Source organism: Chiloscyllium punctatum, chromosome 25, assembly GCF_047496795.1.
Source record: "Chiloscyllium punctatum isolate Juve2018m chromosome 25, sChiPun1.3, whole genome shotgun sequence".
NCBI lineage: Eukaryota > Metazoa > Chordata > Chondrichthyes > Orectolobiformes > Hemiscylliidae > Chiloscyllium > Chiloscyllium punctatum.
In genome coordinates this window covers 20,847,321-20,864,734 of record NC_092763.1, presented here as the reverse complement: position 1 = coordinate 20,864,734, position 17,414 = coordinate 20,847,321, and the positions used below count along the sequence as shown (strand labels likewise).

Below are 17,414 nucleotides of genomic sequence, written 5' to 3'. Positions count from 1 at the left end.
CACAGCACAAAAACAGGCCCTTCACAAGCAGCCTTGTGGCTTCTTCTGTTCTATATCAGGAGCCCTTATGTTACTGCCCATTTACTCTATGACCTCCTCAAAAATCTCCACAAGTTTGGTCAAACAAACGTTTCCCTTTGACATTCAAACCAACTATTCACAGCTACTCTATATGTCCTGCTCTTCTCTCTCTACTAACGATTGCATTATTTATTCTGGCACTGATGCAAACAGATTGATTTATCATTGCTTGAAAGGGGTCAGGAAAGATTAACAAGGATGTTGCCAGGGTTGGAGGATTTGAGCTATAGAGAGAGGCTGAACAGGCTGGTGCGGCTTTTCCTGGAGCGTTGGAGGCTGAGGGGTGACCTTATAGAGCTTTATAAAATCATGAGGGGAATGGATAGGATAAATAGACAAGGTCTTTTCCCTAGGATGAGGAAGTCTACAAGGAGAGGGCATAGGTTTAGGGTGAGAAGGGAAAGATATAAAAGAGACCTAAGGGGCAACTTTTTCACACAGAGGGTGGTGTGTGTGTATGGAATGAGCTGCCAGAGGAAGTGGTGAGCAAATACAGTTACAGCATTTAAAAAGCATCTGGATGGGTATATCAATAGAAAGAGTTTGGAGAGATATGGGCCAGGTGCTGACAGGTGGGACTAGATTGGGTTGGGAATCTAGTCGGCATGGACGGGTTGGACCGAATGGTCTGTTTCTGTGCTGTATATCTCTATGACTCTATGTGTAGCTCAGGTTGAGGTTCAGGTTGTAAGTTTTCTTGCTGAGCTGGTAGGTTTGTTCTCAGACGTTTTGTCACCATGCTGGGTAACATCATCAGTGAGCTTCTGGTGAAGCACTGGTGTTCTGTCCTACTTTCTATTTGTGCGTCTTGGTCTGTTGTGGTGAGTGATATCACTTCCAGTTCTTTTTCTCAGAGGTTGGTAAATGGAGTCTAAATCAATGTGTTTATTGATGGTGTTCTGGTTTGAATGCCAGGCCTCTAGGAATTCCCTTGGTGTGTCTGTTTAGCCTGTCCTAGGTTGGATGCATTGTCCCAGTCAAAGCAGTGTCCTTCTTCGTCTGTGTGTAAGGATACTAGTGACAGTGGGTCATGTCTTTTGGTGGCTAGTTGGTGTTCATGTATCCTGTTGGCTAGTTTCCTGCCTCTCTGTCCAATGTAGTGTTTGTTGCAGACCTTACACGATATTTTGTATATGACATTCATTTTGCCGCTGTTGGTACAGGGTCCTTTCGGTTCATCAGCAGCTATTTCAGTGTGTTGGTAGTTTTGTGGTTGTCATCTCCGAGATGTCTTTGATGTATGGTAGTGTGGCTAGAGTCTCTGGGCGTGTTGTGTCTTCTTGTTTGGACTTGTATTTTGAGAATTGGCCGACTGTACTTATTGGGTACCTGTTTTTCTTGAATAGGTTGTATGTGTGTTTTTCTTCTGCTGCCCGTAGTTCCGAGGTGCTGCAGTGTGTTGTAGTTCATTTAAGTAATGTCCTGATGCAGCTCCCTTTGCGGGTGTTGGGATGATTGCTCCTGTAGTTGAGTATCTGGTCTGTGTGTGTTGCTTTCTTGTAGACGCTGATCTGCAGTTCTCCGTTGACTGTTTGTTCTACTGAGACATCTAGGAAGGGGAGTCTGTTGTTTATGCCAGCAAGGATGTTGTTAACGATATTGTAGATTTCTTCTAATTGGTTCCGTTTTGTGATGATAAAGGTGTCATCTACGTAATGGACCCAAAGCTTGGGTTGGATCATGGGGAGGGCTGTTTGTTCTAGTCTCTGCAAAGCTACATCAGCTAAGAGTCCTGATATTGGTGATCCATGGGTGTACCATTGATTTATTTGTAGGTCTTGTTGTTGAAGGTGAATTAGGTAGTGAGGCACAGGTCTACCAGCTTGAGGATGCTGATGGAGTTGGTGCTGTCTGGTGTTTGTATCCTTGGTACCTCTAGCAGTGAGGAGAAAGTGAGGACTGCAGATGCTGGAGATCAGAGCTGAAAATGTATTGCTGGAAAAGCACAGCAGGTCAGGCAGCATCCAAAGAGCAGGAGAATTGACGTTTCGGGCATGAGCCTTTCTTCAGGTTCATGCCCGAAACGTCGATTCTCCTGCTCCTTGGATGCTGCCTGACCTGATGTGCTTTTCCAGCAATACATTTTCACCTCTAGTAGGGAGGTCAGTGCTTCTTTAGCCAGGCTGATGTTAATTGATGTGAATAGGGCCATTATGTCGAAGGAGACCATGACTTCATCCGCTTCTATCTTGGTATCTTTGATGATGTTCAGGAATTCTTGGGTGGAGTGGATAGAGTGGCATGCGTTTTCTACTGGGTATTTAAGTTTACAGTGATGATCCTTTGTTAGTCTATACATCGGTGTGCTGGCAAATGAGACTATGGGCCTGAGGGGGGACACTGGCTTGTGTACCTTAGGTAATCTGTAGAAACGAGTTGGGTTGGATCCCTCAGATTTCATTCTTTGGAGATCTGTCTTGTTAATTTTGCCTGTTTTGTGGAGTTTCTTCAGCAATGCTGGGATATGGTTTTCTAGCGGTGGAGTTGGGTACATTGCCACCTGTTGGTAGGTGTTGGTATCTGTGAGTAGTGAGTTTGCCTTTTCAATGTATTGTGTTCTATTTGGGATGATGGTCATGTGCCCTTTGTCTGCCAGTAGGATTACAATATTTCTGTCTTTCCTGAGTCCTTCTAGGGCTTTCCTTTCCCAATAAGTACAGTCTGCCGATTCTTAAACAACAAGCCCAAACAAGAAGATACAACATGCCCAGGGACTCTAGCCACACTACTATACACCAAAGACATCTCAGAGATAACAACCAGACTACTCTGAATTCTTGGCATCATGATAGCCCACAAAACTACCAACACACTGAAATAGCTACTGATGAACCTAAAGGACCCTGTACCAACAGCCAGCAAACCGAATGGCATATACAAAATACCCTGCAAGGACAGTAACAAACACTACATTGGACAGACAGGCAGGAAACAAGCCAACAGGATACATAAGCAGCAACCAGCCTCCAAAAGACATGGCCCAGTATTACTAGTATCCTTACACACAGACAAAGAAGGACACCACCTTGGCTGGGACAACACATCCATCCTAGGACAGGCTAAACAGAGACACCATGGGAATTCCTCAAGGCCTGGCATTCAAACCAGAACTCCACCAATAAACACATCGATTTGGACCCCATTTACCAACCTCTCAGAAAAAGAACTGGAAGTGATATCACCCACCATAACAGACCAAGACACACAAACAGAAAGTGGGACGGAACACCACTGATGATGTTACCCAGCATGGTGACAAAACATCTGAGAACAAATCTACCAGCTCAGTGGGCAAACTTACAACTTGATAATTTATAAAAGTTCACCATCATCTTGTTGCTTTTTTAGTTTATATTTTAATCTCGTATGGTTTATTAAACAAAGTATTGTTATTCCAAATAATTTGAAATAAATTCCCACGTCTATGAAGTTTCCACCAAGAATTTAGTCAAAGCTGAGAAATAAACTCGAAAGCAATCGACCAATGCCAACAAGAACTGGAAGGAACCCAGCAGTTATGAAGACGACATTGGGACAAGTTAACAAGAGAATCCAAGCGTAACCCTGAAGAAAAGAAGAATAGTTCAACAGCATCCAAGTGATTTAAAAAGAAACTGAAATAATACATATAGCAAAGGAATGCCAGGTTACAAGGAAGTAACTGACATACAGCATATCTGGATTATCACAACTGATTTACTGACTATCCTTGAAAAACTCACATTGATGTGACAGAGGGAGTATACCGGATCAGTGGTACATCATCAAAGTGATTTGAACCACAATTATATTAGAAGTTTTCAGATCTCAGGTGTTGCCAGAAGTTGTAGACAATTTGGGGCTTCCATAGAATCAAGCTTGCTTCTATATCGTTCCCCTCTGTGCTCTTCCAGGTACGGACCCCAATCAGGAGCTGATGTGCAAGCGGCAGAAATTTTCTGGGAAAGAAAAATGGAAAGGTTTCATCATTTCTGCCTGATTTCTCTCCATCACTGAACTTCCACTGACAGAAAATCCAGATCCGAATCTGGTCATCCTGCAGTTGGAACTGACAGGAAAAAGATAAATTGTGGAGGAAGGATTGGGCAGTCCCAAAATTTCATAAGAGGGAATGATCTCACTCAGGAAATTTCTGACTGTTAGCTTGATGAAAAACTGAGAGGACCGTACTGGTAGGCAATAGGAGGGATGACAGCTGACAGCTTGGAACTTAATATAGAATCTGTAATTACTTTGTAAGAAAACTGATATAATTATTTTTGAAGAATGCCAGAGACATTCATAACAGGTTGTGTGGATTGAATCGCTTTGAAGGACTGCCGAGAAATTTCCTGAAAAAAAAGTTAATTCCAATTCAAGAGAGTAATTTTCATGTTGGTTGACAATCATATTATGATTAATTGCAGTATTCGAAACTTTTTTTAAAATTCTCTCATACAAATGGAGAGGAATTATGAATATATGTCTCATTTACTACTGTAATTTTGTATATCTCAATGTACATGTACACTTGCATGTATATACATGCACGTTAAACACACATATGTCTGTGTGTTGGCATGTGACATGTATGTGTGAGAGAGTAGGGGTGAAGTCTTTCCAAAATTGTACTTAATGCCACTGATGTTACTCTGACCTATCTCCATCCACACGATGCTATTTATGCCCACTGGGGAATATCTCAACAACTTTATCGCAAGGTTGCTCCAGGGTCCTAAAGCCCTCACACAACAACAAGAAATAATTATTTATGGCATCTCTTCAACTTTCCAGTGCTATCCCATTGAAGATCCAGTTAGAATTGGATAAAACGTTTCGATTAAATTTCAAAGAACAGAAATTGCTGGAGAAACTCAGCAGGTCTGGCTGCATTTGTGGAGAGAAATCAGAGTTAACATTTCAACTTCAGTGACTCTTCTTCAGAACTGGACTTGAAATGGTAACTGCACCTTCTTTCTACAGATGCTGTCAGACCTGTTGAGTTTCTCCAGCCATTTCTGTTTTTGTTTCAGATTTCCAGTTTCTGCAGTTTCTTGTTTTATTTTAGTATTTCCTTACCTGCCACAAGGTGGAGCCCTCGGCTTGGACAACTCTCACTATGGCCACAATGGGGATCCACATAATACAGAAGATGGTCATACACCAGCCCAGTGCTACTGCCCAGACAGGGTATTCAACAGGTCCATATGTTGGTGGGGCAAATGTTACTAATGACCAGACCAAGATGATCTGTTTAAAATGAAGGTATAAAATCATATCAAAAACAGAATGATTATCTGCACTTCATTTTCTGTTTAAAACATTAAAAGATGTAACATCTCCTTACTGCGAGCAAACTTGGTGAGATTAAAAACCAGCACGCTCTCCACCAGAGCCAGAAGAGCCAATTCCTTTCCCCAATCATCATCTCAATGTCCTTGATGAATCTGTTCAGCCCTGTGAACAAGGAAGCAGAGAGACACCATCAGTCACTTTGTCCTGTCTTCAGGGCGGCTTGTTAATTGTCAAAGTTCATCTTGTTCAGGACGGCACTAATGAACAGGTTAAACCAGAGAAGGGATCACTCCAGATTTCAAACAGGATGAGCAGAGTTTTCCCTGTCTCCAATCTGGAGAAAGTGAGGACTGCAGATGCTGGAGCTCAGAGTCAAGAGTGTGGTGCTGGAAAAGCACAGCAGGTCAGGCAGCATCCGAGGAGCAGGAAAATCAATGTTTCAGGAAAAAGCCCTTCATCAGGAATCCATGAAGGGTTTTCTGATGAAGGGGTTATGTCTGAAACGTCGATTCTCCTCCTTGGATGCTGCCTGACCTGTTGTGTTTTTCCAGCACCACACTCTCGACCCTGTCACCAATCTGATTACCTCTGAAATTTGTCCACAAGTCCCATAAAATTGGTACTTACTCAAGGAGAGGCTCTGGTTTCTGATCTTTGTTGAGATTGATAGGCCTCTGTTATCAGAACAGGGGCATGATGGACGACAAAGTAAATCCACTGTCCTAATATGAAGAAAAGCAAAAGGGCCCTCGGCCATCTTACAAAATCCTGCAGACAACTGAAGCAGAACCTGCCTGTTGGTTCATTTGCCTTGATAGGGATTGATCATTGTCTCATTTCATTCCATTTGGGTCATACAACATTCTTATCAGCAGCCAGCTGGAAAATGGCTGTCGCCAAACTGACCACAATGACAACTCAGTCAGACCAAACGGGCTAGACCAGTAAAAGATGGGCAGAAAGCACTGCCTGTCTCATTTCCTTTTCAAAACACAGGTTCTACTAACCATAGATCCAGTTTAAAGTAATCAGTTCCAACATAGCAGTTGCCAGAAGTCCCCATCCAGCACAGAAATGATCAATTAAATTGATCCAGTAGATCCCAGCCTGGATTAAGAAAGAAATATTTGAAAATGAGTTGTATATGAAAACTGAAAAAAATACACTTCATCCAAAATAAGCAATGCCTGGGACACTAAGGTCAGGAAGTTCCCATTAACAGAGAATGGTGGAAAGGAGTTTCATGGTGGCATGGTTTAGAGGAAGTTATTTTGCGCAATGTTCCACTTCTCAGGATATCCATAACCAATCGGAGTCTTACAATCCCCATTTGGCCCATCAAGTCTGCACTGACCCTCTGAAGAGCAATCCACCCAGACCCACGCCCCCACCCAATGCAACCCTGCATTCCTCATAGCTAACCCACCTAGCCTTCACATCCCTGGATCCTGTGGGTATTTTAGCATGGCCAATCCACCTAACATGCACATCTTTGGACTGTGGAAGGAAACTGCAGCATCCAGAAGAATCCAGCGCAGACACAGGGAGAGAATGTGCAAACTCCACACAGACAGTTACCTCAGACTGGAATCAAACCCGACTCCCTGGCGCGGTGAAGCAACAGTGCAAACCCCTCAGCCACCTTGTTTCACTTGGTGAATCTGGCAGCGAGTGAGCTGGAAGTGTTCACCACTGCTGTGATGTTCCAGCTTCTAACCCTCTGGTGCCATATTTAAAGGCCAGATGGATGCTGAAAGCCAAGAATAATGTCTCATAGTGTCGTGCTAACCCCTAAATATAATGCAGAAGGAAGCCAAGCTCAGTCCTCATTTCCTAGGAAAGGATCTTGAGATTCTAGTGGATAGAGTAATGACCAAAGAAACAGACCATTCCACTAGTCCCTGCCAGGGCAGACCCAGATAGCAGCAGGAGTGAGAGCTGTGTAAAATGGGATGCCTGATAGTGTGGAAAAAAAGGTCAATCCTCATCTGCACTCCGCTCATGGAGACAGGAGAAAGGAAGATGCTCCAATCATTCACCAATTTTTTTTTATTCATTCATGGAATGTTTTCATCACAGGCTGGGTAAGCATTGATTGCCCATCTTTGATTGTCCTGGAAAAGATGCTGAGCTGCCTTTTCAAATCACTGGAGTCTTGTACTGTGGAAGAAAGTGCTGTTAGGGAGGGAGTTCCAGGACCGTGATCCAGTAACACTAAAGGAAAGCGAATACAATTCCATGTCAGGCCTTTCAGGGAACTTGCAGCTGCTGCTGCTGTATTTTCTGCCCTTGTCATTCTAGGTGATGAAAGTCACAGATTTGAAGGAGGAGATCTCAAATTACACTGTTTCTCAGCTTGACTGTTTCAATGTCTCTGAGCAGTGTGATTGCCCTCTGGGACCAATGTTCAGGTAGCTTTCCCATCCCTAATGCAGCTTGGACTCCAGCTCATTAACATGGATCTGACTTTCCATGAGCTGTAAATATTAGCTACAAAAAAACCCTCGGTATCCAGCATTTTCCACATACTGCAGCAACAACACATCACCCATCCCCTCCATCACCACTCCATTTTAGTTAAGTTATTAATTAATTATTAAAGAATCCCCCACTTTTGGAAATAAAGCACCAGTACCAATCTCATTCCTAGCTATTTTTCAGGAAATTTAAAAATAGCTAGAGACCTAAACTTAAATGGAAAACTTTATTTAAACTTTAACAAGACCATAAGACATAGGAGCAGAAATTAGGCCATTCGGCGCATCGAGTCAGCTCCACCATTCAATCATGGCTGATTGGTTTTTCAACCCCATTTTGTCACTTTCTCCCCATAACCTTTGATCCCCTTGGTATTCAAGAACTTATTCATCTCTGTTTTAAATAGACTCAATGACCTGGCCTCCACAGCCTTCTGTGGCAATGAGTTCCACAGATTCACCACTCTCTGGCTCAAGAAGTTTCTCCTTATCTCTGTTCTAAAGGGTCTTCCCTTTACTCTAAAGCTGTGCCCTCAGGTCCTCCTCTCTCCTGCCAATGGAAACATCTTCCCAACATCTACTCTGTCCACGTCATTCAGTATTCTATAAGTTTCAGTCAGGTTCCCCCATCATTCTTCTAAACTCGATTGAGTATAGACCCAGGGTCCTCAATCATTCCTCATGTGTTAAGCTTTTCATTCCTGGAATCATTCTCGTGAATCTCCTCTGGGCCCGCTCTAGGGCCAATACATCCTTCCTGAGGTATGGGCCCCAAAACTGCTTACAATATTCTAAATGTGATCTGACTAGAGCCTTAGAGAGCCTCAGGAGTGCATCCCTGTTTTTATGTTCTAGTCCTCTTCAGATGAATGACAATATTATATTTCCCTTCCTAACTACCGACTCTAACCTGCAAGTTTACCTCAAGGAAAACCTGGACTAGGACTCCCAAGTCCCTTTGCACTTCAGATTTCTGAATTTTCTTCCCATTTAGAAAATAGTCCATGCCTCTATTCTTCCTACCAAAGTGCATGACCTTACATTGTATTTCATCTGCCACTTGTTTGCCCATTCTCCTAACCTGTCTCAATCTTTCTGCAGCCTCCCTGCTTCCTCAATTCCACTTGCTACACGTATGTATGTATCATCTGCAAACATAGCCAGAATGTCCTCGGTTCCTTCATCCAGATGATTAATATACAAAGTGAAAAGTTGTGGTTCCAACACTGACCCTTGTGGAACACCACTAGTCACTGGCTGCCATCTTGAGAAGGACCCTTCTATCCCCACTCTTTGCCTTCTACCAGACAGCCAATCTTCTATCCATGCTAGGACCTTGCCTCTAACACCATGGGCCCTTATCTTACTCAGCAGCCTCCTGTGCAGCACCTTATAAAATAAGAGGTCAGTGAGGTAGTCAAAGGCCTTCTGGAAATCCAAATAGATCATGTCCCTGGCTCTCCAGTATCTAATTTTCTCATTACCTCCTCGACAAATTCTAACAGATTTGTCAGGTATGAGCTCCCCTTGATGAAAAACCATGCTGACTTTGACCTATGTTATCATGCACTTTCAAATATTCAGAAATCTCATCCTTCCAAAATCTTACCAATGACTGAGGTCAGGCTAATTGGCCTGTAATTTCCTATTGTTTGCTTTACTCCTTTCTTAAATGGGGGGCAATTAGCAATTTATTAGCAATGTTCCAGTCGTCTGGGATCCTCCCTGACTCCAGTGATACCTCACGTCACTACTAAAGCCTTCACTAATTCTTCAGCAATCTCCTTCAGAACTCTAGAGTGTAGTCCATCTGGTTCAGGTGATTTATCCACTTTCAGAGCTTTCAATTTTTCTAGCACCATAGCCTTGGTGATGGACACTGTACTCATCTCTGCCCCACAACTCTATTGAATGTTTGGGATATTACTCATGTTTTCCACCGTGAAGACTGATGCAAAGTACTTATTCAGTTCCTCAGCCATTATTTTGTTTCCCAACACTACCAATGACTAAAAATGATCACCGATCTGACTCACCAATTTACTTTACCCCTTTTTTTTGTTACGGTGTTCTGCCTCTGCTCCTACTACAGGGTAAGCCTCTTGATCTGTGTTTTTTATCTTCTGCCATTAATCACTCACTCTTCAGGTTTTAAATCTCGCAGTAGACCTTACTTCAAGCTGCTCTGTCCCCCTTTACACTATATTCCCACTTTGAATCACATTCCCAGTGAACTCACTTAGCCATTATCTCACTCAGAATCACACAGATATACAGCACGGAAAAAGACCCTTCAGTCCAACTTGTCCGTGCTGACCAGGTATCCTAAATTAATCTAAGACCATTTGCCAGCATTTGGCCCATATCCCTCCAATCCCTTCCTATTCATTTACCCATCCATCCAAATGTCTTTGAAATCAGTAAGAGGCCCAACAATCACTTCCCTAGCTTCCCATCACCTTCTCAAGGACAACTAGGGATGGTCATAATTGCTGGCCTAGCTAGTGACACCCTTTGAATGGATAAAAAGAAAATTTCTTCACCCCAGAATGCTATTAATCTTTGGCATTCACTATCCCCAAAAAGGAGTGTAAGCTGAGTCATTTGAGTATATTGAAGGCTAAATTATGTTGAATTTTAACACTAAAAGGAGACTAAAGTTACAAAGTTGAGAGCCAGAAAGTTGAGAGCAGGCCATGATTACATCAACCATAATTTTATTGAATAGTAGAAGAGGGTGGATGGGTTGAATGGCCCAATGCAGCTCTTTTTAAAATATTCTTAGTATATTGCCCTTCCTTCATTGTTACTGGATCAATATTCTGTAGTTTTGTGGCATCCTGTAGCACTCTGGAGGCACCTCCACCATGAGGACTGCAATGTTTCAGCTCATTACTATCTTCTTAAGGACACTTAGAGATGAGTTTTAGTTCTTTACCCAGGCTTTGTATTGAATAAGGATCATCAACCTCTAACAACACTTCATAACATTGAAGTGGGTGGAGAAAAGAAGACGACTAAAATACAAGGGCTTCACTTCGTGAAAGGCATCAATCTAATGATAGCTGTATGTGAAATCAAAGCTAAATACCGAAAGATGACAAACCTGTGTCACACATGGGACACTGAGGAGATACAGCACCAAGCATACACCAGCTGTCACAGAAAGACGCTTTGATCGCAGAAATGTAGGGAACTGGTCCAGCAATGAGGTTATAATGGCTTCTGGTGAAATTAACAGTCAAATATTAATCAGCTTTGTGGTCCTAGGGAATAAATGTCCCCTCCCTCTCACCCAATAACTCCATAACTCCCCAGATCAAAGATCAGATAGGACTGTTGTCATCTGGTACAATTCCAGACCTGACAGAGATGTACTTTAAACTATCTATATGATATGTGACATTCAGTATAAAGGGACCCACTTCATCTTCAGCTACTGTGTCATGAAGGCAGTGTAGTGAGGGTTGTGTATTCAGTCATTCAGTTATGTACATATAACCCACAGTAACATCCCTAAGCACAAAACCCAGGTCATGTATGTAACTCTGGAATTGTAGGCTTATAAACAGATAGCATTGTTAATGAACTTCAAGACATCTGTCTCAACAAGAACCTGTCTCTCTGGGGTATGTGACAAAACAAAACTGCACAGGCTGGGATCCAATGTAGACAAACAGGAGGCTGGAGGAACACAGCAAGCCAGGCAGCATCAGGAGGTAGAGAAGTTGACATTTCAGATCGAGACACTTCATCAGGATGGGGGAAGGGGGAAGGGAGCTCAGAAATAAATAGAGGGAGGGGAGTGGGGCTGGGGGAAAGGTAGGTGGGATAGGGATAGGTGGATGCAGGTAGGGGAGCATTGTGATAGGTCAGTGGGAAGGGTGAAGTGGATAGGTGGGAGGGAAGAGGGACAGGTCAATGAGGATTGATTGAAGAGTAAGGGCTGAACATAGGATAACGTTAGGGGTGGGAGATAGAGAAGTTAATAGAATGGAAGGGAAGATGCAGGACTAGAAAGGGTGGTAGGTGTAAAGCTGAGACAAAAAAACTGCAAATTAGGTATAAACTTGGTTAGAGACAACCTCATCCCATGTCCAGCCCCTACTCTCTTCCCTGTCTCCTTGACCTGACCTTGCCCGCCCATCTTCATTCCCATCTATCCACTCCACCCTTCCCACTAACCTATCACAATAACCCCCTACTTGTATCAACCTGTCGCTATCCCATCTGCCTTTCCCCCAGCCCCATGCCCCTCCCTCTATTTATTTCTGAGCTCCCTTCCCTCTCCCCCATGCTGATGAAGAGTCTCGATCTGAAATGTCGACTTCTCCACCTCCTGATGCAGCCTGGCTTGCTGTGCTCCTCCAGCCTCCTGTGTGTCTGCTCTGTAGTATATGTACAAAGTTTCAAAGCACGTTAAGGCTAATAATACCATCGGCTCCTGACGTGGCATTTAAATCTGGAGCCTGTGGCCCAGCGATAGGTTTATTACCCACTGCACCATAAGTCTGTCAGCAACAATCACTAACCAGTGTTTCTCACACAGGGCTGGAAGACAAAAATTACTTCAATACAATACTGCAGAAGGGCTACACTTTCAGGAATGCTATCCTCAAATGTGATATCAAAATGGAGTCCACATTTGCTCGTTTGGGTGAATGTCAAAGATTTCATTATCTTACTTGGAAAATGGACTTGGGAGATACCTGTCAATCAACATGAAAAAAAATACATCATCTGGTCTTTTTCCGCATTGCTGTTGGGTTTTGCAGTATGCGAGTTAGCTGCCATATAGCCTACATTACACCAATGCTATTTCCTACATTATAGCTCACAGGCATTTCAATACCTTGCGATATCCAAATATGATAAATGCAAGATCTTGGTTCTTCCACCAGCCTAGAAATGTTTTTGCCTTTGTGCTTATTCGTAAATGTGCAAACAGCCAGTAAAGTACGTACTGAATTGGCATACTGCAGGAGAGAAGTGAGACACCTTCCATATCACTGAATCTTGTATATGGACCTTCAGAACCTGGGTCTGAAATAGATATAACCCCAGTTGAGGTTATATTAAGCTTATTACAAGTCCCCTTGATAAATGTTGACAGCGATTCCCTGGCAATGTGCCATTTTGCTGTAAACAGCATCCTTAGCTGGGCCAAACTCCCCTACTCCTAATACTAACCCTGTGTAATATGTGCAGCATTGGGTTCCTGTGCAGACTCAAAGGCTAGACCACAATAGCTCCCTTTTAATCAAAGTGGAAAGGAAGTAAAGTAATATTGTTCTTACCTACAGCTACAAATTGACTGCTGAGTCCTAGAGTGATCAGCATGAAGAAAAATAACGTGGCCCATAAAGGTGCCCATGGCAACTGTGCAAGGGCCTCTGGGTAGGCAATGAAAGCCAAACCGAAACCTAGATACAATTGAAATAGTGAACTAATTGTACTTAAAACAGTAATTCGCAAACTGTTTCATTTCTTTTTAAGTTTAACACAACAATTAATTAAGAGATTTTTTTGTTGAAATGTATCACATTTTGCAGAGTATATGTGTAATGGAACTGAAAGAATGTTCTTTTCAAAGTATTATTATTTCTTGACAGAAGTTTCACCTCTGCGATACAGAAATTAAATATAGAATCTAAAAGGGACTCAAATTTGAAGGTTTTTGTCTTGTCCAGATCAGGACTGAAATGCAAGAAACCAAAGTTGGTTAGGGAACATCATTTTTCTATCACATGAGAAAATATTACTGTTTGGTTGGCCAATGTACAGCATGGAGATATACCAGAAACTGTTAACTGCCAATCAAGCAGGTTGACTCTAATTGTTCAAATTGATATCATGCAAAATAGTCCTATGGGGAATGCATGGAACATTAAACTAAAATATGTGACCCTCTTTTATATCACCAAAAGGAATATAGCCATACATTGTAGCCTTTCCAGTGAGGAAAGGGTGATGGAGACTGTCAATCCCCACAGTATTCCCCATGACAACACCCTAACCAATTTATCTGTCTGGTTCAAGTATTTCCAGCTAAGATTGACAGCTAACAGCTCCTGCTGTCAACAACATTACCACCAATCTCTTCTCATGCTATATAAATTAGTGCTCACTTTCCAAGTTTGATTTCTTGTACATCAGTCCTGAATGGTGCAATACAAAACAACACATTGACTTTGTGTTTCCTTTCAGAGAGTAGATAATACGAGGTTGAGAAACTCAAAAAATTACATCATGGGTCAGAAATATTTTAACAGAGGACAGTAAGTGTGACTGCAGTTACCTGACTGGACAACCTCTGAAACAAGCTTGTCTTGTTTATGAGCCATGTGTCCAAGGATGGAGAAGATGACAAATCCAGCAAACACACTGGTAGCACAATTAACAACACAGACAACAATGGTATCTGTGTAACAGTTGTTGTGGAACTTATTGTAGGATGACAGTGTTATTAAACTGCCCCAACCCACTGCAAGAGAATAGAAAATCTGTGTTGCAGCATCTTTCCAGACCTGGCAAATAGAAGGGAGAAATCATCAGTACAGGAAAAAGATTTCAATTGAAACCGTGAACTAATTGTGAATTTTCCCAATAAGATGTTATCAATATCAGCCATGCTTTCTAGTGAATGACTCACCTCGTTTCTAGCCACGTGTGCACAGACACCTAGTAACTCCCATTCTACTTTTTTCAAAAACAGTAATTAAGAACAGGTTTTTAATACAAAACAAAAATCCACAAGTGATTTTTTTTTAGAAAATAACTTATTCAGGGAGAGAGATTGACCAACATGGGATGGAAGGCTGCTATCACCAAAAAGGATCTTTTTAAAATAAATGAAGCAGCAAAGATGGGAGAAAACATTTGAGAAAATGTGCGGAACAACAATTGTGTTATAATAAGGATTAAGGTAATGAGTAACAAATGAAGATCATGCAATGTGGGTATTTTAAGAAACTATGAAGGAAAAGGGTGGCGGTAGACAAGAAGCTATACTGACCTAGAGATAAAACAAAGCTAGATGATATTTACAGAAACGAATGAACACACAGAAGACAGGATGATAGTAGGGAATAATTTTGCCTTTGCCTAAGGTTTTTACTGAAAAGAAAACAAAAAAGAAATGACAACAATCGAAGCAAAGAGCCATTTCAGAAACGTTAAGATATCAAGGAATAATATACAAGAGAAGCTGATCAAAATGTAGGCAGTTTAGATCCTAGGTTTAGATGGAATATCATCAAATAATGGAAGGAACAAAGCAGGAGAGAGGAGAGGCACCTTTACTTAGGTATAAATTTCAAAGAAAAACGTATCGAGAAATGGTGAATAGCAAATGTAATTCCTGTCTTCCGGAAAGGGAAACAGAACTAACCGGGGAGAGTTATCCAGGTCACATGATGAGTGTAAAGAAGAATATAAGGCAATTTGCTGAAAGATGAACTAATTGAACATCTGTGCACAAGAAAACATGATGTAAATAGCTAGTAAGGATTTCTTAAAGGATGGTAAAAACAATGACTGCAGATGCTGAAGAGCACAGCAATTCAGGCAGCATCCGAGGAGCAGTAAAATCGATGTTTCGGGCAAAAGCCCTTCATCAGGAATACAGGCCGAGACCCTGAAGGGTGGCGAGTTGGTCATTTTTTTAACATGACCATCCTTCTTAAAGGGTGATCATGTTAAAAGAGTAGTCAAGAGTAGTGCCTGTGAAAGACTTTCAAAGACCTTCGATAAGAGATGACAAAGGTTTGGATGGTTGGATCCAGGGCTGGGAAATAGAGGAACTGACAAATGACTATGAATATAAAGTGAGAATTAGGGCTATATTTCTTGAACTGGAGGACAATAACCATCTCCAGTTCACTTCCTGCACCAAAAAGCAAGGACTGAAATTGTGACTGTGAACAAAAATCCTTTCTCAATTATCTTGAGCACCAAGAGGTAAATAAACAGACATTTTGACACAAAATTCCGTTGAAACCATATGGATTGCTCATATGTGTTTACCTCAGCATTAGTCAGTTTTGAGAGGTCCAACTGCTTTCCGATGTAGAATTCAATCCCTTTATAGGCTCCTTCCAGGGTAATTCCTCGGATCAGGAGTATGGTCAGAACCACATATGGGAACGTTGCAGTAAAATAAACAGCCTGACCATGGAGAGAAGCTTGTCAGATTTTAGACTCTGGGAATACGAGAAATTGATTTCAAGTGAGCTACCCCAGTAAAGCATAACAGTGAATTTAAATAGGACAGAATTGTTCTATTTATTTCTAATCTTTGGGGTCAAAACTCATTTTAATAGGAGATTAGAATAGGGTGAGATGAAGATATTTCAGTCCTCACATCTGCAGATCTCTTTCCCATTCACACTGAAATAAATTGCACACATTAATGCTCTCAATCACTTTTCCAGATCTACACAGCTTCCCCCAGAGTTCCTGCATCAGTGACTGAAACCCTTAGAACGAGGGAGACATTGTAGGGGTTTGGGGGAATTGCTGCTGTCCTTTCTGTCAGGGAAAAAATCTTCAGATCTCCCTCAGGCCTGAAGTGTTGATGAATTATGGATCTCCCACTCCCCAAAGAGACATGATTAACATCACCTGGGAGATAAACCAGACACTTCACAAATGATTTATAATTTCTAGTTTTATTGTCACAGAAAATTGTACTTTGTCACTAGTTTTGATCACCAATCATGTACCTTGCCTGAAGATTTGATTCCTTTAGATAAGGCTGCTCCAACTATCAGCCAGGCCAAAAGCAGACAAAGAGCTAAATACCAGACTATCTCCCCAGTCTCTTCAATTGAACTGGAACGGCGTAAAACTACTTTCCTGAAGAATATGACAATAGGAAATGTATTATTAGGAGTATTTTCATTAGACAGCCATTAAAGGTTCATCTGGCTTAGTAATGTATTTTAAGAGAGAAATTTGTCTTCATGCAGCCTGGCAAATATGTGACTCTATACAGCAAAGTGGCTGCCTCTTTACTGAGGTATGATCACAAACTCCTCATTTGTCCCAAATGTTATGAAGAAACTAACAAAACGGAAATGGATGGATCAGCAAACACGAAATTTCAGTACTGGACATCAGAAAGCCACATCTAGCCAAATGGACCCTCAAAGTTCACTCTCCTATCATACAATGGGCAGGTTTCAAGTTTGAGATAGATCTAAGACACTGTCTTTTGCACGTAGCTACACTATGGAATCACCTCCAGCTCCTTCCAAGAATGTGCTGATGGCATCCATAGTGCTTCACAATCCCACAGCCCACAAGTGTATCTCCTGGGAGACATGTTTACCAAGGCCACTACTTTGAGGAAGCTGAGGTGAATCAGACACAGAGAGCTCTTGGTGCAGTCACTGGTTCCCATTGTTACAGAGAGGCCTGGACTGAAAAGGTGTAGCAATCAAGGCACCCTCAGGAGTATTTATAATCCAAAATGGATTCCACTCTCTTAGTCTTCAGCTGGTCTGTTACCATTTTTGTGCATGTCTGTTCAAGACATTCTGAAAGATGCCGTGGAGGCCTACAGGCTGTGCCTCAGTTATT

At 41.9% G+C, this 17,414-nt stretch overlaps 1 protein-coding gene across 1 annotated transcript in view; it reads right to left on the bottom strand.

Annotated features, from left to right (window-relative positions):
- Positions 1–2,161: 2,161 nt before the first annotated feature.
- Positions 2,162–17,414, bottom strand: part of LOC140495735 (sodium- and chloride-dependent neutral and basic amino acid transporter B(0+)-like) — a 38,450-nt gene continuing 23,197 nt past the window's right edge. The window contains exons 6-14 of the mRNA XM_072594787.1: positions 16,556–16,688; positions 15,858–15,998; positions 14,131–14,359; positions 13,130–13,255; positions 10,939–11,057; positions 6,363–6,462; positions 5,408–5,517; positions 5,140–5,310; positions 2,162–4,019 (exon numbers count right to left, since the gene is read on the bottom strand). Coding sequence (XP_072450888.1) covers positions 3,882–4,019; positions 5,140–5,310; positions 5,408–5,517; positions 6,363–6,462; positions 10,939–11,057; positions 13,130–13,255; positions 14,131–14,359; positions 15,858–15,998; positions 16,556–16,688 — 1,267 coding nt within the window. The 3' untranslated portion in view covers positions 2,162–3,881. The remainder of the gene's footprint in view (positions 4,020–5,139; positions 5,311–5,407; positions 5,518–6,362; positions 6,463–10,938; positions 11,058–13,129; positions 13,256–14,130; positions 14,360–15,857; positions 15,999–16,555; positions 16,689–17,414) is intronic.